General features: G+C 40.4%; 1 protein-coding gene across 1 annotated transcript in view; it reads left to right on the top strand.

The window, feature by feature from the left end:
• The window catches only part of PKHD1 (PKHD1 ciliary IPT domain containing fibrocystin/polyductin), a 579,380-nt gene that overhangs the window by 361,890 nt on the left and 191,755 nt on the right, over window positions 1-25,735 (top strand). Inside the window, exon 52 of the mRNA XM_056130637.1 lies at window positions 21,682-21,819. Coding sequence (XP_055986612.1) covers window positions 21,682-21,819 — 138 coding nt within the window. The remainder of the gene's footprint in view (window positions 1-21,681; window positions 21,820-25,735) is intronic.

Here is a 25,735-nt window from a genome sequence, read left to right as displayed (position 1 = left end):
TTAGAACCAGAAAATGAAAGTGTGAGATGCAGGTACTGCCCAATCAGTCCCTGCTTAGTTATTTCCAGGGATTTGGGGAGAAAAGGCGAAGATGTCTTGGTTCTGTTGAGAAACTTGGCCAACCAACCAAGATTGGATGCAGGCCAATGAGTTCCTAATCAATTGGTTAGGAGATGCTGATCTTGTTTGGGGATCCCTTGTCGGCTGCTTCTGAAACAGATCTGGGAATCATTCGAGAACACCATCATTGCAGACACTTGAAACACACACTGTGGACTGTTTCCTCCAGGTAAGACAGCTCTAAGCAAGAGAGCCAGAGTTCTTAGTGGAGGTCTCTGAACTCTGGGATTCCCAGCGGGGCCCCTCATCCGCTTCCCCCCTAGTGAGCTTCTGGCTTTTCATGGGAGTTATTCCTCTAAGCAGTCTGCCACCTCCTTCCTCTCTGTACCTTCCACCTGAGCAGTTGATGGACCTCCTGTGGCTCAGCACCTGAACAATCCAAGGCCCTGGTGTGAGGTGCCAATCAGGAGTTTACAGCTCTCTGGGGTCTTGGTACCTTCCCAGCCTGCAGGCCTCCTGCAGCTCAGCATCAAGGCAGTTGACACACCTCCTGTGGTGTCAGCTATTGAGCAGCTTGAGAATCTTCTGTTTGCTGGGAAATGGTTTCAGAGGTTACCTTTTCTCATTTGCATAGTGTCAATGCACCTGTTTCTGTTTGTTTTCTTTTGGGGCAAAACCATAAAAAGGAAGATGTGAAGGAGAAGGCATTCAGGCCTGCTTAGAAGTGATGATATTGTTGACTGCAGAAGGGCTCATGTTTTACTGTCTGGAAGGTAATGAAGGCCTATGTCATTGGACTGGCAAAGAAATTGATTAGAATGAAGAAAATCAGAAGATGTGCTGAATGTCTTTTGGGTTCTTCTTACGTGTCCTTCCTGTGTATTCATTGATAGCTTAGGGGGTTGCATGGGAAAGGTCTCTAATACTTCCTAAGTCATCTTATTCACCTGATAGTGCCACAACGAAGGCTGTAGGAAAAGCCACCCAGCCTGGGAGTTTGAGGGACAGAAAGGAAATAGTTAAAGGGTTTTTTAACTGCATAGAAGACCGGTTCATTTTTCTGGGAAAGCAGCCGTTTGCATGGAAATCACAGCTTGTATACATTAAGTATGGTTATGAGTCTCTTCCCCAGAGCTGTGTGAGAAATTACCCTCCCCCTCCCTTCACCCCTGGGAATGAGGGAAACTAGAACCAAGGGAGCATAGAGCTTTGTGCCAGGATTTTCAGGTAACAAACAAAGAGAAGGTAAAGGCAGGTCCATGCTTATAACACAGTTTTTATCATAGCTCACTTAGTGGAAGCTATAAATTGTCCTAGGGAGGACAATTTATCACCACTTTTATGAACCCTAGTATCTTTCCTTCCTAATTTTATTGGCATAGGCAAATCTAAATCATACTACATTAATAAGGACCATACCAGAATTCATTGCCAAATGCTGTCTTTGGTTTTCTCCACATCCTAGATTACCTGACTATGAATGGTCAGCGAGGCTAGGTTAAAATCAAAAGACCATACCGTGTTATTGCCAAGAGTGAGGAAGGAAATAAATCAGATACTGTCACATTAAGCTTTTTGAGACCCAACTGGACCAAATTATATACATATAAAGCTATCAAAAGATTGCACATGAGGAGATTAGATAATTCACTTAATAGTAATGCTTACAATTATAGTGTTAGTAAGACATATCTTATTAAGTTCATAGCTGTGTTATTACATTTGATAACATAGACATATAATACTAACAATAATAATATATACATATTATTTTGGGTTGGCGTGATAGTACAGTGAGTAGGGCATTTGCTTTGCTGACAGGCAACCCAGTTTGATCTCTTGTACTCTATATGGTCTCCTGAGCACTGCCAGGACTAATCCCTGAGCGCAGAGCCAGAAGTAAGCCCTGAGCAGAGCTACCTCCCCATATAAAACAAAAAAGTATATATATATATATATACATATATATATATATATATGCCAAATGCCAGTAACAATGATGGGTCTCATTCTCCTAACCCTGAAAGAGCCCTTGAATGTGGCACTTTTTAGAATCTCAGGGCTAGGACAAAGGAGACGTTATTGGGGCCTGCTCGAGGCAATTGACAAACAACAGGATAATAGTGATCGTGATATACATATATATAATATATATACATATATCACTGCCTCTGTATCACTGTCCTCCCATTGTTCATCGATTTGCTCAACCCAGTAACACTGTGAGACTTGTTACTGTGTTTGGCATATCAAATACGTCATGGGGAGCTTGCCAGGCTTTGCAATATGGGCAAGATAGTCTCGGTAGCTTGCTGGGCTCTCCAAGAGGGGTGGAGGAATCGAACTCGGGTCAGCCATGTTGGCAGGGTGCAAGGCAAATGCCCTACCTGCTATGCTATCGCTCCAGTCCATATATATATGTATATAATTATATATACATATTATATATAATCTTAATATACATATGTATAGAGTTTAATGTCTAAAGAAATAGTACGGGACATAATGCAGTTACCTTGCATACAGTCAACCCTACTTTGATCCTTGGTATAACATATTGTTTCTTAATCAACACCAGTAATAATCCCCAAATATAGAGACAGGGGTAAGTATGGAGAGCAATTGGGTGTTTCCTTTATACCACCTCCCCCAAAAGATAGTATATAAATTCAGTTTTTATGTGCCAAGCATTGCCTTGCTTTTAAAAAGTCATTCTTTTGTTTTATCTCACTGGAGCTTTGTTAAAATTATGGCATTGATATCACATTTTTCACATGTGGAAAGCATACCAGGGAGTTCTTAAACTTGTTCATGCATCAAAATCAACTGAGATGATTTTAGAATACTAGTGATCAGTATTTTTGTTTGTTTTTGTTTGTTTGTTTGTTTGAGGACCACACCTGACAATGTTCAAGGCTTACTCCTGGCTCTACCCTCAGCAGTTACTCCTGGTAGTGCTTGGGAGATCATATGGGATGTCAGATATCAAATTTGGATTGGCCACGTGTAAGGCAAATGCCCTACCTACTGTACTATTTCTCCAAACTCCTGGTGATCAGTACTTTAAATTAACTCTTCAGTTAAGACATAAGGAGGCTTTTATAGACCATACCTTGAAAATTAATGGCTTTACATACCGACTCAATTCCAGGTATTATTGGAGATCTTCATAATTAATATTTTACTTCTGTAACTTCATTCTTTATAAACCATGGGGTATCTTGATCACTGGTAGAGTTGGGGATGCAATAACTTTGCACATCAATACCATAATTGTGACATTATTGTAACCATATTGCCAGTAACGTCTCCATTTGATATGCTCATATGTAACTTTTTAAAAAGTGAACAATGATCTTAGAAACATAAATCATATCAGTGAGAAATGCATTTCATATTTGTAAATGACTTATAATATTCTAGAATATTAGAATTTTAGTCATAGGACCATGAAACATCTAATTACTAATGAATAAGTTTAATTCTTCTCCCCTCCACTGCCACTTTCGCAAACTATTATACAATTATTTATGTCTTTTATATAAATAGAGGATTTCTCTAGGTTCATTTATTCCCCCATTGGAACCCATAACCTATCTCCTTCTGAAATCATCTGAGTTGTTTCCTCAAAATATGCAAAATGTACCTTTAAACTCATCATCTCATATTCTAAACTATTCTAGAACCAGAAAAGATACAATGCTTCCTAATTCATTCCCAAGGCAATGTCTTTTATTTTAATTAGAAAAAGAGAGCTGCAAGGAAAATAAGAAGAAGAAGAAGTTGAGGGCAGAAAGATAGTACAGTGAATAGGGTACTTTTGTTTTCTATGCTTGATCCATGAATAGGTTTCCTGAGCACCATCAGTACTGATCGCTAGGTGCAGAGGCAGGAGTAAGCCCTCAGCACAGTCAGATGTGTTCCTCACCACCAAAAACAATTTAGAAGTTGATACTGATGGGACAGACATCTCAGAAAATAAAATGCACTTGTGTGTTAGAAAAATCATGATGAATTGAATAGCGTCATTTAGGAATGCAAGGATAGTTCTGATTCAGGAAAGGGAATACATTAGTGCAACCTGTTATGGCAAAATTAGGTCTAACTCTTCCTTCTTCAATATTTCCTTATAATGAGACACCAGAGAATGAGCCCCAAAGTTTAACTCTCCTGCTTGCAATTCCTTATCTAATATAGTGATAACCTCCACCTACACCTCTATCTCTGTCTTTCTCTTTCTGTCTCACCGCGCGCGCACACACACACACACACACACACACACACACACACACACACACTCACACACACAGAAGGTTTGGTGAATGCTCAAACTATACAATACTTCAGTGCACTTAGAGTCACATGAGTCAATGATAAAAATGCTGTCTCCTTTGGGAAGCTGAGTTTGAATGAAGAGGCTAATTCTATCTTACATCCGTGGGACAGATCGAAGATGGTGAAAGTCTGAAGAAGCAGATGAATTGAAAATAGAAATTCTGAAAAATAGTGTTATCAAATCACAAGTTTTAAAATATTTGGGACTCGGTGAAAATTTCTAAAACAGTATTTTACAGAGGCATGTAAATCAAATAAATGTAAAATCTATAAAGTACTTACAAACAATATTCTTAAAGGTGTTCTTCACTGTTTCCCCCCCACCCCCTTTTTTGATGTGAAAAAATTCAGTCTTTCTCTTCAATGGGGCACAGAGCTATTTCTATGCCTTGCTTAAGGGCAAAGCTAATAGTCATAGTGTGTCAAATTCATTTGCTTTCCACTGGAAGAGAAAAATTTTACATGGTAGTATCAAGAAAATTATGTGGGAATATCAAGAGAATTTTTTTCCCAAAGGCTCCTCAAAATATTTTTTGAAAGAAAGCATTTGATTAATTTCAGGGCACTAAAAACAAAAACAAACATTTAAACTAGGAGTAGAAGGAATATTCCCTAACTTGGTATAAAGCATTTATAAGAAACCTATATTAAACACTATAAAAATGTAGAAACATTATTTGCATTTTGTAAGTCAAGAATAAACATAAATGCCTACTATCATTTCTATTACTGAAAGTAGCAGACAATGCAGTAGAACAAGAAAAAATATGACAAAGACACAAGCCTACTAATGAAGGAAAACAATTATGAAAAAGCTATATTTTTTCCTAAAAATGAGAATAATATAAGTATTATTTAAAGCAGGATGTCAGTAATCAAAGCAACATGACATTGCCACAGGAATAAACATAGATATAGAAATGATGAAACAAATCAGTTCAGAATAGGACCATATATATTCATATATATATACATATATATGTATATCTCTTGTATCACTTGTCATCCCATTGATCATTGATTTGCTTGAGCAGGCATCAGTAATGTCTCCAAATTTATGCTCGATCATGCTGAATTCTTATTGAAACCCAGTTTGCTTGGATGGTTGTCCTTTGTCTAGTGTTCTGCCAATCCTTTTCGGGATAACTCGAGTGAACAACTTATAGGCAATGGACAACAGGCAAATCAGGCAATAATTGCTGATGTTGTGGATGTCTCCCTTCTTGTACAACAGAATGGTCCTGCTGGTTTTCTACTGGGACAAAACCTTGCATTCAGACAGGAAGCATGTGAAGAGCCGAGCCAGTGTATTGACGAGTACTGGCAGCAGATTCTTCAGGTGTTCGGGTCTGACCTTGTCTGAACAGGGTGCTGTATGCTTCTTTACCAACAAATGGCGTGTCAGATTTCAGAAGGGAGAACGCTGGGAACGACATATCCATCCTGCAGAATTTGGTATGTGGTCTGGTGGATGTGGCTATCAAAGAGATCCGAGTAGAAGTCATGAATAATCTTCTCCATGGCCCTTCTGGAAGATGTGATAGATCCATCAGGACATTGGAGGGCAGTCATCTTGGTCTTGTAGTTGGCGAAGGACAGGCAGGCATTGTGAATACTTTTCCTGGCTTCTGCCGCATCAGCCAACACTGCTGCTCTTCTCTCTTTGAGGTCTTCCTTGATCGCATCTCTGCACTGCTTTGCAAGTTTGGATGTTCGCTTGTGGTTGCCTGAGGCATGAGCCAAACCACGTTTTCAAGAGTTTTGTCGTTATATCGTTCCCAATGTTCTCTCTTCCGAAATTTGACACGCCATTTCATCAGCAAAGAAACGAACAGCACCCGGCCCAGACAAGGTCAGACCTGAACACCTGAAGAACCTGCCGTCAGTACTCATCAATACGCTGGCTCGGCTCTTCACAGGCTACCTGTCTGAATGCAAGATTCCGTCCCAATGGAAAACCAGCAGGACTGTACTACTGTACAAGAAGGGAGACATCCATGACATTGGGAACTATCGCCCGATCTGCCTATTGTCTGTCATCTACAAGCTGTTCACTAGAGTCATCCTAAGTAGGATTGGCAGAACACTAGATGAAGGACAACCATGCGAGCAAGCCGGGTTCCACAAAGGATTCAGCACCATCGATCATATCCACACGTTAACCAAGCTCATTGAGGTTTCTCGGGAGTTCAAGATGCCGCTCTGTCTAACATTCATTGATTTAAAGAAGGCCTTAGATTCTGTTGAGACGGAAGCGGTCATGGAAGCCCTAGCCAATCAGGGCATTCAAACTGAATACATCAGTATCCTCCGTGAGCTGTATTATGAATTCACTACCAGGATCTCACAATTCTACAAAGAAGTAATCATTGATGTCAAGAGAGAGGTTCGACAGGGTGAAACTATTTCACCAAAACTCTTCAGTGCCACCCTCGAGAACATCATGCGATGACTGGAATAGGAAGGAATGGGAGTGAAGATAGATGGTCGGCAACTACACCACCTCCTCTTTGCTGATGACATTGTTTTAATAACACTAAATATTAGCCAAGCGGCACAAACGCTGGCCCACTTTGACCGTGAGTGTGGAAAGGTCGGACTACAGCTGAATCTTACTAAGACAATGGTTATGAGAAACAGCCTCATTCCTGACGCTCCATTCGCTCTCAACGGAACAACCATCTCCGAATGCAACAGCTATGTGTACCTAGGTCGAGAAGTCAACATGACAAATGACCTGGCACATGAACTGTGTAGGAGGAAGAGTGCTGCTTGGAACGCCTTCAAGAGCTTCGAAGAAATAGCTAAGAGGAAGAAGAACCTCCGGCTCTGGCCACATCTCTTTGATTCCACTGTTCTTCCTGCATTAACATGAGAGAAAGAATCCGGAGTTTCTACCTCTGTTGACAATCAAGAATCAGGGACGCTGTCTCGTTTGCCAAGGTGTCAAAAATCAGGTGGGCTGGACACGTAGTGAGATTTAAAGACGACCGCTGGACTAGAGCTGTTACCTACTGGATTCCACGGGATGTCAAAAGACCGCGTGGCCGCCCACCTACCAGATGGTCAGACTTCTTCATCAAGATCATGAACGATCGGTTTGAGGCTCTTCGTGTTCTAGAACGAACAGACACCATTGGGCTACACTAGCACGCGGCAGGGACAAATGGAGACGTTACTGGCGCCCGCTCAAGCAAATCGATAATTAACGGGAAGTCAAGTGATCTTCTGTGCTTGCACCATCAGGTCTTTGATGGATGCTTCCTATATCAGCATAGGTGCGGTAAAAGTACAGACAGTCATTTTAGTCCGTCTTTGTGTTGGCAGCCTACTTTAGCCCTGAGATTTTATCTATCTATCTATCTATCTATCTATCTATCTATCTATCTATCTCTATATATAGTTATAAATTTATATATATGTATATATATAAATTTTTATGGTGGTTCAGATGGTATTTCAAAACAGTAAGATAAGACTCAGTTTCGGTTAATAGAAGTGAGAGTATTTATCTATACATGTTAAAAAGTTATTTTAGTTTGGGGCTGGAGCGATAGCACAGCAGGTAGAGTGTTTGCCTTGCACGCAGTTGACCTAGGTTCAATTCCCAGCATCCTATATGTTCCTCTGAGCACTGTTATGAGTAATTCCTGAGTGCAGAGCCAGGAGTAACCCCTGTGCTAGGTGTGACCCAAAAAGAAAAAAAAAAGTTATGTTAGTTCAACCAAACCAAAGAAAATGAAAAATCCCTACTATAATTGTAAAGAATTGAAAGTTTATATGAAGATCAATTTTAGAAAATTTTTAAATTCATTTTTATTATTTGTGTGTTATGTTTCCATTAAGACAGAAAATCAAATGTAGAAATTATAAAAGATGGAAATATTTATCTGTTTAAAAGCCTTTCATTTATATTATCTGACTTTATTATCAATGAAGTTTTGTAAAAAGTATTTTAACAGAATCTTAATGCCTTTACTAATCAGAAAATACTAACTTACAAAAGATATTTTTTCTAAATAGCAAATTGTTACAAATTTAAAAGATTATAAACAATATGCAATGAATACTTACTGTTTTCTTTGTGTTTGAGTATAAATGATTTATACATTAACATTTTCATCTGATTAATAACCCTATTAAATATGAAAAATCATTATCCACACTTTAAAATTGAAGATGCAGTAAATTGTTAAACTTTTAACATAATACACTGATGGTGGTTTAGGCTTATCTGTAAATTTTACCTGATTTTCTCAGTTCATGTGTGTGTGTGTGTGTGTGTGTGTTTGTGTATGTGTGTCTATGTGTGTATATGTATGTGTATTCATTAATTTCCATTTTCATCTTTTTTTTTTGGCATATATCAATATTAATCTACTCAAGCAATAATATTTGCTAAGTATATGAATACATGCTTGGATAAATTTATTGGTTAGTGATAATACTTTTCTTTATATAAAATTTTTCTCGTGGTTACTTTTAGACATCCTGAATCGAAAAGATTAACTCTAAAGATATATATTTCCAAATCTTTGCCAGAATTATAGAGATATTTGAGAATATTGGGACTTTTGACAGAAGTTGTAAACTCAGGGTAATATTTTTGCAATACTTAGACTTTTGAATAAAAGTTCTAGGAATATTCATGGTTTCTGGAACAATGTTTTAATTCAAAGGGAAAGACCTCATTTTGAAAATCTCACTAAAGAATTCTTAGAATTTGGCTAAATGTCATTTGTTGGAATTTACAATTACTGCTAAAAACTTGTTATTTCTAAAATACATAGCCCTCGAAAACGTAGAAATTCTGAGAAAAAAAGAAAATAATTCTCTGTAGCAGTAATTTTATATTTACATAGTCTATATAAGCATCTTATGAATTTAGAAGCATAAAACAATTGCCTTACCTGTTCAGAGATTATCAAATTATGAATACATAAAGATTCTAGTAGAGGTTCTTTCTTATTTACTCGGTGTTGTTTGTCAGTCTAGCTATATTCCAAGTTCTCTATTAAGCATCAGTTGTACACTTGATCACTTGACTTCCTGTTAATCGTTGATTTGCCTAGTGGGCGCCAGTAACGTCTCCATTTGTCCCTGTCGCGTGCTAGTGTAGCCCAATGGCATCTGTTCGTTCTAGGAACACAGAGAGACTCAAACCGATCGTTCATGATCTTGATGAAGAAGTCTGACCATCTGGTAGGTGGGCGGCCACGCGGTCTTTTGACATCCCGCAGAGTCCAGTCGGTAACAGCTCTAGTCCAGCGGTCGTCTCAAAATCTCATTACGTGACCAGCCCATCTGATTTTTGACGCCTTGGCAAAGGAGACAGCGTCCCTGATCCTTGATTGCCGAAGGAGGTCGGAATTCCGGATTCTTTCTCTCATTTTAGTGAAACGTGATACTCCAAGCATAGCCTTACGCAAACAGGATGAGTTATACACATATTAAAAAATTAAAAACAAATAGAGTAAGAGCCTCTTATATTTTGCAGTGTCTTGGGTATCTTCCAAGGACACTTGAGAGGGTGCAGGGACTGCTTCTGATGAGACTCAGTCCATGTGCTGAATGGTTCAGTGCTGGGGTACTACAGTGCTCCGGGCCTGAAAGCAACACCAACTCCTGCTCAGAGGACCATGGGGTTCCAGGGAAAACTCAAGTCCTTCCATATTTCCTGATCTGAGTTATCACCCAGGTCCCACTAGCATCTTACCTTTAAGGAACTGAATGACTCTTTTATTCACTTGAATAAAACAATGGAAAGCTTGAGAAATAAAAAGTATTTAAGAAAACAAAGAATCTTGCCATTTTGTGTATATATTGCCTTCTTAAACATAAAATAGACACACAGAGAGAGGGCATTTATGTGTTTTAAAAGGATCTAATGACACAAACCCTCGAATTGCAAAAGTGAGGTGAGTCTTGGAGGGGGGATGGAACACTGCACTGAGGTTGACAGGAAAGTGTGGAGGGTGCGGGTACATTGGGAGTGCTGGAATACAGTAACTTTGTACACCAATAGCATAAACATTAACACTAGTAGTAATGTTACATAAACTACAATTTCATTTCATTTCATTTCATCATCCTGTTAATCGTCGATTGCCTCGAGCAGGCCCCAGTAACGTCTCTTTCATCCTAGCCCTGAGATTATATTCACGGCTCTTTAGGAGAATGAGACCCATCATTGTTACTGGTATTTGGCATATTTGGTACGCCACGGGGAGTTTGCCAGACTCTGCCCTGTGGGCAGGCTACTTTCGATAGCCTGCAAGTTTGTCCAAAGTAGGAATGAGATAATAAGATGTCGCTTCCGGGATCTGGATTTTATAGTCTCTGAGTCTTGGCCGCTGATGGGATTACACGGCGCCAGGGGGCCAGGTGGTGGGTGTGACCCCCGCCTACTGGAATTTGGAGGATCTGGGTGGAAGATGCTCGACTCCAATTCGAGTAGGCGTGGAGGTCTCGGCCCCGGAACCCGCGTGGCTGTGTCCCTCTGCCAGTACCTTCATGGGTGCGGAGAGTGGTCTCAGCATGGTGGTGGCTGGTCCTGGAGGTCTTCGGCTGCCGTAGCCCTGGTCGGGGCGGGGAGGAAAGCTCAACCCGCTCCCCTCCAAGGGACTCCGGGAAGGAACACCCAGGCGCGGGGGTAGAGACTGCACTGCTCTCGTCCGGGATCTGGATTTTATAGTCTCTGAGTCTTGGCCGCTGATGGGATTACACGGCGCCAGGGGGCCAGGTGGTGGGTGTGACCCCCGCCTACTGGAATTTGGAGGATCTGGGTGGAAGATGCTCGACTCCAATTCGAGTAGGCGTGGACCTCCAGGACCAGCCACCACCATGCTGAGACCACTCTCCGCACCCATGAAGGTACTGGCAGAGGGACACAGCCACGCGGGTTCCGGGGCCGAGACCTCCAGACCAAACTACAATTAAAGGGGGGAAAAAGCTAATATGGGCAGGAGACTGAACAGGAAATAAAGTCACTGGATACAATACTTGTGGCATGCCTCTTTGACTAACCAACATTACTCTGGAGGAAATAATTTATTTAAAGACTCAATTTTTTAAAATTTTTATTAGTGAAACACCATGAGGTACAGTTGTAGATTTACAAATTTTTGTGCTTGGGTTTCAATTGTACAATGATCAAACACCCATCCCTCCACCAGTGCCCATCCTCCACCACCATGGGTCCCAGCATCCCTCCCACCCCCCATACCCCCATCTCACCCCACCTCTGTGGTAGGGCATTCCCCCTTGTTCTCTCTCTCTTCTTTTTTGTCCTGTGTTTTGCAAGAGAGGCTTTGAGTGGCAATCATGTTTGGTCTATAGTCTACTTTCATCATGCTTCTCCCATCCTGGGAGGATCCTCTCAACACCCTTTATTTGGTGCTCCTTTCTCTATCTGGGCTCCCTTTTCCCCTAGAATGTGTGGCTGGCCTTCAAGCCATGGAACAAAACTCCTGGTACTAATCTCAGCCACTTTTGAGTGTTAGTCTCCTAATTTGTTACTTTATGTTCCCCAGAGGAATGCAATCTTTCTATGTCTATCCCTCTCTTTCTGACTCACTTTGCTAAACATGATACTTTCCATGTAGTATCATTTGTATGTAAATTTCATGACTTTATCTTTTCTAACAGCTACATAGTACTTCGTTGTGTAGATCTCCATAAATTTTTATTCAGGATTAAAGTATACAATATATTTATTTACTAAAGGCTGTTCTCATTGTTCTTTTCTTTCTCTTCCTTTGTTTTATCCTTCCTTCATTTTCCCTCCCTTCCTTCCTTCCTTCCTTCCTTCCTTCCTTCTTTCCTTTCCCTTTCATGCTCTTCCTTCTTTTTTTCTTTTTTTCATTGGTTCTTCCCTTCCTTTGTCTCTTCATTCTTTCTCTCTTTTTTCTCTCTTCTTCCTTCCTTTCTTCTTTTCTCTCCCCTCTTTTTCTCTTCCCCTCTCTTTCTCTCTCCTTCCTTCCTTCCTTCCTTCCTTCCTTCCTTTCTTTCTTTCTTTCTTTCTTTCTTTCTTTCCTTCCTTCCTTCTTTCTTTCTCTCCTTCCTTCCTTCCTTCCTTCCTTCCTTCCTTCCTTCCTTCCTTCTCTCTTCTTCCTTCCTTCATTCCTTTCTCTTCCTCTCTCTCTTTATTTATCTCTCTTTCTCCCTTCCTTCCTTCCTTCCTTCCTTCCTTCCTTCCTTCCTTCCTTCCTTCCTTCCTTTCTTCCTTCCTTCCTTCTCCCTTCCTTCCTTCCTTCCTTCCTTCCTTCCTTCCTTCCTTCCTTCCTTCCTTCCTCCCTCCCTCCCTCCCTCCTTCCTTCCTTTTCTTTCTTTCCTATCTTGAAATTTTTGGTCATACCCCTAGTACTCAGGTCTGGCTCTGCAAGCTCAGGGAATCACTTCTAGTGGTGCTTGAGGGACATTATGTTGTATCAGAGATCTAATTGGGGTTGACAGTGTGCAAAGCAAAAGCCTTAATCCCTGTGTTATCTCTCTGGCTCAGGTCAAGGAAAATAATCGCAGTATGTAGAACCCATACAGGAAAGTAAGTCTAGAATCATTAGGGCTTTAGTACTGTGTGAATCACATTAAAAATTCAGCAATTGGTTCACCCAATATACTAGTGTATGTCTTTACGGGCTGGAGCTATAGCACAGTGGGCAGGGCGTTTGCCTTGCACGTGGCCAACTTAGCCAACCCAAGTTTGATTCTTCCGCCCCTCTCGGAGAGCCCGGCAAGCTACTGAGAGTATGTTGCCTGCACTGCAAAGCCTGGCAAGCTCCCCGTGACGTATTCGATATGCCAAACACAGTAACAACAAGTCTTACGATGGAGATGTTACTGGGCCCTCTCGAGCAAATCCATGAACAATGGGAGGGCAGTGATACAGTGCTATGTGCCTTTACGTGTACATTGAGATTATTCACTAATGTGGTGAAGAGCAGTACCCAGACTCATTACTCAGTGGATATTAATGAACAACGAACGCAATGATATGAACTATAGTTTATAACATATGGCCTCAAATTTCCAAATTGCCAACTTTTCATTTTTTCACTCTTCTGGGGTTTGTGAAGTCCAGATTTTCAGTTTAGTATTGAACTACCTGGCACCAGAATACTGTGGACTTTGTTTTACCAACATGTCCAGTGACCATGTGATTGTAGGGATCTTGCAAAAATCTTCTTTAAATTTCCTTTGCGAATCAAACCAGAAGTAAAACTGCTGGATAATTTTCACCTCTACTTTTAATCTTTTGAGTAATTTCCATAGTAAATGCATAAATCTACATCCCCACAACACACACAATGTTAAAGGAGGTCCTCTCCCCCCCTTTTCTTTTCCAAAAGTCATCCTAAATGGTGTGAGGTGATAAAATCGTTGTGGTTCTGATTTGATTTTTTTCCTCCTGATGATTAATGATATTGCATATCTTTGAATAAACATGTTGGCCAATTAGAAGTCCTTTTTGGAGAAATATCTATTTGGTTTCTTTGTCAATGTGTTAATGGATGCTGCTTGGGAATGGGAAGAAGGAAGAATAGGGTGAAAGTTGTGAAAGGGGTCAAAGTGTCAGTTATACAAGATGAGTAAGTTCTACATGGCTACTTCATGGCAGAGTGTCTGCATACTCAATATTTTGCTAGAGGATAATGTGTATACTATGTCTTTTCAGAAAATAATAAATAAGTAGATAAATAAAGTTTGGAAAAACTTTGGAGAAGAGGCATAGTTTCATGGTTTAGGTTAGGTGAAAGTCTGATATGTTTTTCATGCTGGACATACGATTATCCTCAAACTCATTGAATGTTATATATCAAAAGTGTATCTTTGTATGTCTCTATTTCAACGTCATTTTAACATTAAAGTTATTTTAAAAGAGAAAAATTACAGCATACATCATCCACTAAATTCTTTGAGGTATTATGGAGAGAACAACATAACACCACATCAAGATGAACAAAAACAAAAAGACAAAGAAAGCCTGGAATGGAGAAAGCATGGATTTGTTTTCATTTTTATGAAAACAGCAGCACCTTCTGGTACTTTTCTTTCAGAATTTGGGATTCAGAGGATTGATCTGATACAGTTGGTAATTTTACTTAAAGACCTTCCTATTAAATTGATTCAAAATATTTTGAAGAACAGATGGTATAGACTAGAGGAAGAGATAAACATGGTATGTTAAACATTTTATTGATCAATTAAAATATCATAATTTAAAATGTTGATTCTACCATGGGAATTATGCATGTCATATGTGGTGGAGAAAGACAAAGAGAGTGTGCAGAAAGTGGAATAAGAATATATTTAAATTGAATTATTACAAGGATTGGGAACCAGATGAGCAATTTTCCTTCCTGATTCCTCTTAGCGCCAATCACTTTGCTCATCCCCCTGCCCCCCCACCCCCACCCCACACGGGCAGTTGTTTTTATTTTAAGGTATAAGAAAGTTGGCTTTCAGTCTTGAATCTTGTACCTCTAGGCACTTTGAAAATTGCCTCTCCTGTCTATTTTTAAGACCAGTTGGGAAATGATAGAGCCAAGTAAAGAAACCACCTGTGTGCATTTGGTGAAAAGGTAGGCGAAAAAGTTAGCAGCACTTAGAAAAGGATTTAGTCATTTATGGAATACGTGCTCATATTCCAGAACTTTGTTCTGCTTTTCCTAGAAGATAAGACATTCTTTGTAAGAAAATACCGTCATCTCAGTAAAATAGCTTGCCTGACACTGATTCTTCATCACATTTCATCCCTAGAAATGATTTATGTGTAAAAACCCCATTCTATTTTAAGAATACTTTCCTGTTATGCAGCACTCATCCTTACAAATTGTGATAAAATAATAAGGTTCTAGATTTTCCCAAAGTTCAACCACACTGCAAGGGATAGAAATGCCTACCAATCATTGTTTAAGTACATGTAAAGTGGTCATATTAAAGCTAATTGAAAAAAAAAACATGAAAATCAAGTCATTTAGTAGTTATTCAAAATGGTTTAAAACACACTTTTTCATTGGTTCATATATTTATGAGAGTTTTGGGGCCAAAATTGAACGTAGAAACAAATTCATTAATTATGGAAAAGTGCAAGGAACTACCAAACTCACAAAAAGTTCTTTCCTATATGCTCTGCCTTTCCATGTCAACATTTTCCCTGAGATCTGAGTTTTGTCCAAAGTTGGTAAAGGCTGAAGCTTTTGACAATAGTAGTTTTGTAGTGGAATCTGTCTTCAGCACCTAAGTTATTGGACCTAATGGTGAATACCATACAAACAGTGCCTCTGCCCTCCACTAAATTATGACTGTTCATGTGACCCTTCATCATTATTCCCAGGATCTGTGCCCTTTGTCCTTGATCTCATTTCTATAGAATTATTTAGACAAGTGTCAGACCCTTGAAATGCTATACAATAGTGACCTTGATTACCCTCAATAGCTGGAGAAAAATGAGTTTAAATCTAGTGTTGAAATTATATGGAATGCTTTGTTACTGTGGTAGTCGGATTATTACTAAGACAAAAGAAGCTTTAACCCCCTGTCAGAGCCATCTGCCTTGTGGTTTGGCTTGGACTTTCTGATCTTGAGGGTGGCATTTGGAGAAGACTAGCACAGCACATCTTTGTTATAGATGTTTTCTCGCATTTGGTGTATGGGAAAATTCAGGTGATTCCTCCTCCATGTTCCTCTCCAGATACGATTTCTAAGAGGCTCTCCTAATTGTCACAATACAACCCTTTGACTGAAAAACAAAACAAAACAAAAACAAGAACCACCGTTTGGCAAAGAAAACAAAGATGGTGAGATGTTTAATGCTTGATGGATGAACAAGTGGAGAGACGGTGTAATTCGGAACCAAGAGGCACCACCCCATGGCTGGTCTTCAGCTCCTTTGGGGCAAAATGCAGTCTTTAATTACATCTGGTACTCATTAATTCTTTTTGGAGTCTCTTTCCAGATCTGTTCTCCCATCAGCCTCCCATTGAGCAGCAGAAATTCCAGATGGTTCCCTCCATATGCCAGTGCTCATTCTCTCAAGTAGGATAGATTGGTCACTGACAAAGGAGTATGGAATTGCCTTGGCCGAGTCAATGCATGGTGCAAAGCATGGGTGTTTAGTTAAGTCTGAGGTGCTCCATCGTACCTGTTTTTGTCAGTTGCATAAGTAACTATTTCTGAGGATTCATAAACTTCTTGACTAATTTCTAGGGTAATTTCTATGATTGTAACTTTCCATACCTGGAACACAGAGAAAGCTTTTTATGAACAGACATTATAGCTGCAGTTGCAGAGTTGTTCAAGGTGGGCTTGAGGCTACATCAGGGGTTAATTCTTTTACTTGTCTCAGTTTCAGCAAGAACTGTAATCTTTACTGTGGCAATGCAAGGAAAATTGTTTGATAAGCCCTTTCATTTTAGCAGAAATTTGTTATAATAAACACACTAAGAAATTTTCCATTTTGAAGTATATGTGAATGAAGATAAGTTCAACCTCCATACAAATAAAAGAGTATATTAGCATTTCAAGTACATTGCATTGTATTTGTTTGTACTTATTTATCTTTATCATGTCATAGAAACCATGTCCTTCTCATCTTTGAATACCCACCTCCCAACAAAATTTGAAATATCACAGGGAAAGAAAGGAAGGCATAAGAGAAGGTGCATAGATGGATTCGGGATATTTAAAAGGAAAAGATGGCACTAGAATAAGAACTTTCAAAAAATATTTGGTGGGGAGGAGGACACTTGGCAGTGCTCAGGACTTATTCCTGGCTCTGCACTCAGACATCACTCGTGGGAGGCATTTAGAGTGATGGGATCAAACTCAGGCCAGTCGTGTGCAAGTACTTTCTGTAATCTCTCTCCATCCCAAGAAGAACATTCCAATATTTTAATATTACAAAAATATATAAAATATAACTTATATTATATTTATAAATATAATATAAATAAATTATATTTATTTTTGTAAATAAAAATTCTCTATATTTTTCTCTTATTGCTATTGGATTTTTCATGTAGTAGATGTGTGTATGTATGTGTGTGTTCACATGTAGGCATACATGTGTGAATATGTGAGTATACATTGGTGTTATTTCTGAGCCTCAATAGGACTCAGAGTGCTGAGTAAATAAAAATTAGAATTAAATCTATGACTCACAATATTTTGGAGATAATAGTAGTCTATGCATTATTTGAATACCCATTATTTGAAAATAGCCTAGAAAATGTACTGATATAGTTAGAGTGAGCTGGTAAATTTATCAAAAAAAATCTTATAGTATATATAATAAAGACCAAAGTGACATTTTAAAATCTGTGTGATCGTCACATTTTAACTGAGAAGTATGCGTAAAAGAGATTCTGCTTCACATTTTGTGCATATGTTTGTGAGTATTCTTTGTATGAGAGAAAAGATATCAATGCAATGTTATCATATTTAACCTGTAAATCCAGCAGTTAAACAATTGTGTAAGGTGTGGAATGAGTCGAAGTCTAGATAGATTGATAAAGGTCATTTATAGCAAACTTCTCTCTGTTTTCGAAGGGGTGGCTGTGGAACACACCGAGTGGTTGCCAGAATCTGTTCCCAACTTTGTTATTTGGAGGTCATCCCTAATGGTGCTCAGAGAAACATTGGTGCCTGTGATTATACCAAGATTGTTTTCCTGCAAGGCAACTGCCTTCGTCCCTGTTCCGTCTAACCCTAAAGCCTTTTTTTACTTATATTTTTATTTTAGACACTGTGATTTTTTTTTTAAATTTAGGGCCTTACCCGTCTGTGCTTAGGGCATACTTCTGACTCTGCACTCAGTGTTCACTCCTGGCAGTGCTTGGGAAACCATGTGGGGTGCCAGAGATTGAACCAGGGTTGGCTGCAAATGCCCTGTCTGGTTTACTGTCGCTTCAGCTCCAGACACACACCATGATTTCCAGTACTATTAGTGATAGGATTTTATGCATACAATGTGCCAATACTACACCCTCCACTAGGGTGCTCCCCCACTGACAGACATCCATCCCCATCATGGTAAGCTCAGTTATGTGAAACAGTAGAACTCTTTTGTTTTAAGTGCTTGGTTGAATTAATTTCTATATTGCCTTTATTTATTTATTTATTTACTTATTTACTTATTTTGCTTTTGGATGACACCCACAGTGCTCTGAGTCTACTCCTGGCTGAACACTCAGGGATCACTCCTGGAAGTGCTCAGAGGACAAATATGGGGTTCCAGGGATGGAATTTGTGTCAGTCACATGCAATGCAAGCCTCCTACTCACTGTATTATAACTCTGGTCCCTCTATATTGCTTTTGAAGGTATATTAAAGATATGAACCTACAAAATATATTTTAAACCAAGGTATTTCTCTCCTCTGCTTGAATGTTTTAAAAGTGCTAGGGATAAAATTGGAATATTTTCATAAATTTAATGAAACCATTCATTTTGTATCAATCTTAATTAAATTAAATTTAAGGTATATGGGTGGCTAAATTCAACAGACCTGGACAATTTTGGTATGGTATCTTTGTTTTCAAAATCACAGTAAGCCCTTGGGATTTTAAAATTGAATTATCCCTTGATCTAGTAGTGAAGCACTGTCACTATAGCACTGTCCTCCTGTTGTTCATCGATTTGCTTGAGTGGACACCAGTAATGTCTCCATTGTGAGACTTGTTACTGTTTTTGGCATATCGAGTACGCCACAGGAAGCTTCCAGGCTTTGCCATGTGGGCAGGATACTCTCAGTAGCTTGCTGGGCTCTCCAAGAGGGATGGAGGAATCGAACCCGGGTCAGCTGTGTGCCAGGTAAACACCCTACCCACTGTGCTATTGGACCAATTACAACTATGGACCAGCACAGTGATATTTACCTCCTTACATAATTATGTTCATAATTTCAACAATTATTTTAGTTTTCTGATGTATGTATGTGCAGTATGTTCTAGGAGAGTGTTTCTCTTTAATGTGGTAGAGTCCATGGAAATATTTGGAACGGTTGTTTCCAGTATAGGAAGTAAATTCTGTTGGGTGCAAATGCTAACTGGATCATGACCATATTTGGAGAGCCAGTGAGAGCCTGTCCAACTGAGAAGAGAGAAAAGATAAAATATATATGTGAGAATTTATGGATCAAGCTCATTTGGTCATTTCAATTTGCCACAGCTTGGAAGAGTCCTGCTATGAAGGGTTGGGGTGGGAAAGAGAAGAGAAGTGGTTGGTTTGCAAGTCTATCCAAGGGAGAAATGCAAGTCTTATAATTAGGGAAATAGGTAGAAACTAGAAAAGATAAGTTGGAGAAGTTGCTTTGTGAGTGGGGGTTGGGAGGAGCAGTCTTTAAGAATAGCTAGTGAGGGGCTGGAACAATAGCACAGCGGGTAAGGCGTTTGCCTTACAGGCTGCTGACCTAGGTTCGATTCCCAGCATCCCATATGGTCCCCCGAGCACTGCCAGGAGTAATTCCTGAGTGCATGAACCAGGAGAAACTCCTGTGCATCACCGGGTGTGACCCAAAAAGAAAAGAAAAAAAGAAAGAATAGCTAGTGAATTGTGTATTTGGAATTAGTAAAGTAAAGTAAAGTAAAGGCCCTCCCGTTGATCGTCGATTTGCTCGAGCGGGCCCAGTAACGTCTCCATTGGAGACCTTGTTGTTACTGTGTCTGGCATATCGAATACTCTCGGTAGCTTGCCGGGCTCTCCAAGAGGGGCGGAGGAATCGAACTCGGGGTGGCCATAGTTGGCCGCTTGTAAGGCGAACGCCCTACCAGCTGTGCTATCGCTCCAGCTTTTGGAATTATGTAAGCAAAATTCTTGAAAACCATTCCATGTGTCAGTGATTATGATCCTTGGAATTTAAGCAGACATTTATTTGGTATCGTGAATTTGTGCTGAATTACTACTAAGTTTCAGAAAGCAATGCTTTATTATTTTGGCAAATGTATAATATTGGGCTGGAGTCAAAGCACAGCGGGTAAGGCGTTTGCCTTGCACACAGCCGAACCAGGTTCAATTCCTCGGCCCCTCTTGGAGAGCCCAGCAAGCTACCAAGTGTATCTTGCCCACACGACAAAGCCTGGAAAGCTACCCATGACGTATTCGATATGCCAAAAACAGTAACAAGTCTCACAATTTGTTGTGAGATGTTACTGGTGTCTGCTCGAGCAAATTGATGAACAACGGGAGAACAGTGCCAAAGTGCCAGTGCCATATATAATATTTGCTTCTTTAAGTAATATTGTTAATGTATCATGCTATTGTTACTTTCAGATAAAAAACTATGATTCTCCTGTACAGAAACTACTGTGATAGAGGGACCTGAAAAGATGGTGGTTTTCAGTTTTCATGGTTTTAAAATACATATTTTACATTGCAAATAGAACAAGCAAACGGGCAACAGGAAGAAATGATGAAAATATCCATTATTTATACAGCATGTACCTACCACTTAGCTTTCCATGGAAATTGAAGTGGCTTATCCATATTGTAAGAGCACTTGAAACCCATTAACTCATTTAACTCTCACTTAAATCCTAGCACTGTCTGTAGCACTGCCCTCCCGTTGTTCATTGATTTGCTCAAGTGGGCCCAGTAACGTCTCCATTGTGAGACTCGTTACTGTGTTTGGCATATTGAATACATCACGGGTAGCTTGCCAGGCTTTGCCGTGCGGGCAAAATACTCTCGGTAGCTTGCCGGACTCTCCGAGAGGGGCAGAGGAATCGAACCCGGCTCAGCTGGGCTGGCCATGTGCAAGGTAAACACCCTACTGCTGTGCTATTGCTCCAGCCCTAAATCCTAGTATGAAACAAATACTTTTTATTATTATTATTACCCAGTCTTTGCACATGAAATGCCAAGTAAAGACATTGCAATGTTGCTCAGTCATGGCTGGGGTTCACTATAAAACGGTCTGACTTCAGAGGCCAAGGTTGTATTGCGTCAAAGATTTTCTACCTCTCTGCCACTACAGCCATAGTGAAGAGACCTGGATGAAGGACATAAAACTCATCGACTTGTTGGCACTGAATTAGGATTAGACCTTCTGTGTTGGAAAAGAAAACCTGCCTTTTAGCCCTTGCGCTTGGTGTGTCTACAATGGCAAGATTGGTGAACCATTCTTCTTTTTCCTCCATTAGGTCTAGTCTTTGTCAAACTAATATTTCCCTAGTGGTACTTGCCTGGCATAGTTAGTAAATTGCTGAGTAAGTCCCAGAGTCAATCACCAGAAGAGAGAAGGCGATTCTTCCTTGCTTACGTGCTTCAGCAATTTCATTTTCTTCTGCAGACAGGACCGTCCTTGTGAACACAGAGCTTCCCTTCCTCAGAGGCCTCTACGTGATGGGGACCTTGGAATTCCCTGTGGACAGAAGCAACACGCTGAGCGTGGCCTGCTTGGTCATAGCAGGTGGGGAGCTGAAAGTAGGTGAGTAAAAGCATACGAGGGTTGGGAGCTTAATGGAGAACTTAGCTCTATGAGAAAGGTTTGAAGAGACAATTTTATCAGCTAGCATATGGTTTGGCCAGTCTTAGCTGGAGCTGGGAGCTCAGAGCGGCTGTGGTGCTGAATTACAGGGGCTGTCCTGGGATGGGCTTCCTGGGTGCATAGGGGTTACTCCTGGCTCTGCATTCAGTAATTATTCTTGTTAGTGCTTGGGGAACCATATGGTATGCTGATAGCGCAGTGGGTAGGGCATTTGCCTTGCATGAGGCTGACCAGGGTTCGATTCCTCTGTCCCTCTCCGAGATCCTGGCAAGCTACCGAGAGTATCCTGCCCGCACGGCATAGCCTGGCAAGCTCTCCATGGCATATTCAATATGCCAAAAAACAGTAACAACAAGTCACACAATGGAGACATTACTGGTGCCTCCTTGAGTTTATCTATGAACAATGGGAGTACAGTGCTACAGTGCTACAGCAAGTGTTTTTTTTTTCCTTTTATCTTTTTTTTTCTTTTTGGGTCACACCTGGAGAAGCACAGGGGTTCCTCCTGGTTCTGCACTCAGGAATTACCCCTGGTGGTACTCAGGGGACTATATGGGATGCTGGAAATCGAACCTGGGTTGGCCGCATGCAAGGCAAACGCCCTACCTGCTGTGCTATTGCTCCAGCCCCACCAGTCATATTTCTGATCCCAAGCCCAGTGTTGCTCATGTCAGATCTCTGTTCCTCTTCTATGCCAAGTTGAATTAGCCATTCAGTTTCTTATGCTAGAATTTACCTGTGACTCAATCTTTCAGATCAAAATATCAATCACCATATTAATGCAGTTCTTTGGGCAAAAAGATCTGAAGAACTGAACTTCTGTGTTCAATCTTTTCTGGAACTTCTGTGTTCAATCTTTTCTGTGTTATACAATGGCAGAGAAATGAGAGTGAAGGGTCAGAAAATGGCTGGAGAAAGATGAAGAATGAACACCAAGTGGTCCGAGCTTCTCAAGGAAGCTTGGCCTTGGTTATGTGGAACACTGTGAGTGGACTTTCAAACCCTTATTAGGGAAAGGACAAGCAATTCACTGGGTCTGCCCCAAACCCATGACCTTGTCTTTGCTATTACCTGGCTCTCTGGGCAACTAGTGAAGGAGATATAGACTCAATGGAGGCTAGGAGATAAGATGATTCTACTAAGTGAGATCTATTACCAAGACCAGGGACTGTCAGGATGGAGTGAATCTGAAGTGAGAGATCTGGTACAATGATTTCCTTCCGCCAAGATAAGTTGCCATTGGTAGACTAAACACTTGAAACTATTGTAAGAATACGAATCCAGGGATGAAGTATTATGTGCCCTCCTCCAGAAAAATCTACGATTATACTTAATGTGGTGCCCTAATTTGCCTCCCAAAAGATGATTAAAAGAGGATTACTCAAAATAATGTTTAATCTGAAAGAAATAACTCTCTGATCATAAGACATATGGGAACATTGGCGGTAGGAAATGTACATGGGTAAAGGGTGGGTGTTGGAATATTGGATGACTGAAGCTCAATCATGAACAACTTTGTAAAAAATTAAATTGAAAATAACTAACTAACCAAATATTTTTTGGTAAGATTCATAATTAAGAAAATTCTAGACCTAGCTATCTGATATTAGATGACTATCTAAATATTCTTTAAAAATTAAGGTCAAACATCTTGGTACTTCCAGTGACAGAACAATTCAAACTTTTTGTGATATTCTACTCCTCCTTACAAAAATTCTATTGGAAGTATTTTCTTCCTTTCAAAGGACTATCTTTCCCAGATTTCTATCAAATAAGATAAAAAAAAGTAGGGCCAAGGTCAGACTCTCTTTTTCTTTGAAATCTTTTCAATGCATTTTTCTGCCTGGTCTTTTCAGGCTGTGCAGTACATAACATATTCAAAAGAATTAAGCCATAGTTTTTTAAATCTTCATTATTATAATAATAGTGTATAATTAGTTGACTGTATTTGATTGTTGAACATTCAGATTAGTATACATTAATTGTACTTATTTCTTAATCTCTGTTAAGACTTCAGCAATTAAATTGTTGTTTATGTTATTCCTTTTTTTCCAGATTCTTTTCTTAAGAATTGGCCTTTAGGGGCTGGAGAGATAGCACAGCAGGTAGGGGGTTTACCTTGTAGGTAGACGACTTGAGGTTTGATTCCCAGAATCCCATATGGTCCCCTGAGCTCTGCCAGGAGTAACTCCTGAGTGCAGAGCCAGGAGTAACCCCTGTGCATCACCAGGTTTGACCCAAAAAGCGAAAAAAAAAAAAAAAGAAAAAAAGAATTGCCCTTTATATGCAGTATTAATGGGCTTATGAATAAAGTTGGACTTCAAACTGCTTGGTATATATTAGGAAATTCTTTCCCAGAAAGATTTGATTTTGCAATTTTGGAGGTATATGGGTACCTACACAGTACTCAGGAAACTCAGGAGTTTTCCCCAGTATTTCTCAGGCAACTAGACAGGACAATAAATTCCAGGGGCCAAAGCTGTGGTAACTGGCTGTGATCAATTAATTGTAAGAGTCTCCTGCCCCCGCGCCTGGCTGTCCTCACCGGGGCCCCTTGGAGGGGAGCGGGTTGAGTTTCCCTCCCCGCCCCGACCAGGGCTCCGGCAGTCGAAGACCTCCAGAACCAGCCACCACCATGCTGAGACCACTCTCCACACGCATGAAGGTACCGGCAGAGGAACAAAGGCATGCGGGTCCCGGGGCTGAGCTCTCCAATCCTGCTCGGATTGGGGCTGAGCATCCTCCACCCAGATCCTACAAATTCCAGTAGGCGGGGGTCACACACACCACCTGGCCCCCTGGCGCCGTGTAATCCCCTCAACGGCCAAGACCCAGAGACTATAAAACCCAGCTCCCGGAAGATTCACGTAGTACAACATCTTATTATCTCATTCTTACTTTGGACAACCTGGCAGGCTACCGAATGTCACCTGCCCACAGGGCAGAGTCTGGCAAACTCCCCGTGGCGTACCCAATATGCCAAATACCAGTAACAACGATGGGTCTCATTCTCCTAACTCTGAAGAAGCCTTGAATATGGCACTCTCTAAAAAATCTCAGGGCTAGGACGAAGGAGACGTTACTGGGGCCTGCTCGAGGCAATCGACGACAACAGGATGGTCGTGATTGTGATCGTGAATGCTGTGGTGTGGTGTTGCTCAGTTCTGTGGTACCAAGAACCACCATGGACCTCCAGGCTCACACCAGCGGGGGATAGAAGCCAAGTGGAACACGTGCAAGGCATGTTCCGTAACCCCTATACTAAGTTGCTGCCTCAAAAAGACTATATAAATTTTCACTTCCTCTATTTTTGTGAGAACCCTCACATTTCCTGACATTATCTTTCAGTACACCTATGATCTATCTAATTCCTCGGAGATTAAAAAGGGAGAAAATTACTATTTCTAGACCCCAACTAATTTCACACAGAGTTAAATGGATATAGTAGTTAACAACACAGACTCTCATTTTATTGAGTTGGTATCATATCCAATTTGGTAATTACTTGCTGTTTAGGGTGGGGTGGAGAAGAGACCACTAAGCGAATGATGGTTGGAGGGATCACTTGGGATGGTAGATGCGTGCTGAAAGTTGGTTATAAGACCAGACATGATGGCTGTTTAGTGCCTATGTTGCAAACCATAACACCCACAAGGAGAGAGAGAGTAAGAGGGAATGTATCTTGCACAGAGGCAGGGGTTGGGAAGGAGTGGGGATGGCAGGAAGGACACTGGGAACATTGGTGGTAGAGAATGGGCACTGGTAGAGGGATGAGTATTTGAACATTGTTTGATTGAAATGTAATCACAAAAATCTGTAAGTCTGTAACTGTATCTCACAATAGTTCATTAAAGTT

The sequence above is a fragment of the Sorex fumeus genome, unplaced genomic scaffold (assembly GCF_029834395.1).
Source record: "Sorex fumeus unplaced genomic scaffold, SorFum_2.1 ptg000080l, whole genome shotgun sequence".
Lineage (NCBI taxonomy): Eukaryota > Metazoa > Chordata > Mammalia > Eulipotyphla > Soricidae > Sorex > Sorex fumeus.
The sequence above is the reverse complement of the archived record's forward strand: the minus strand, read 5'-3'. Positions and strand labels throughout refer to the sequence as shown.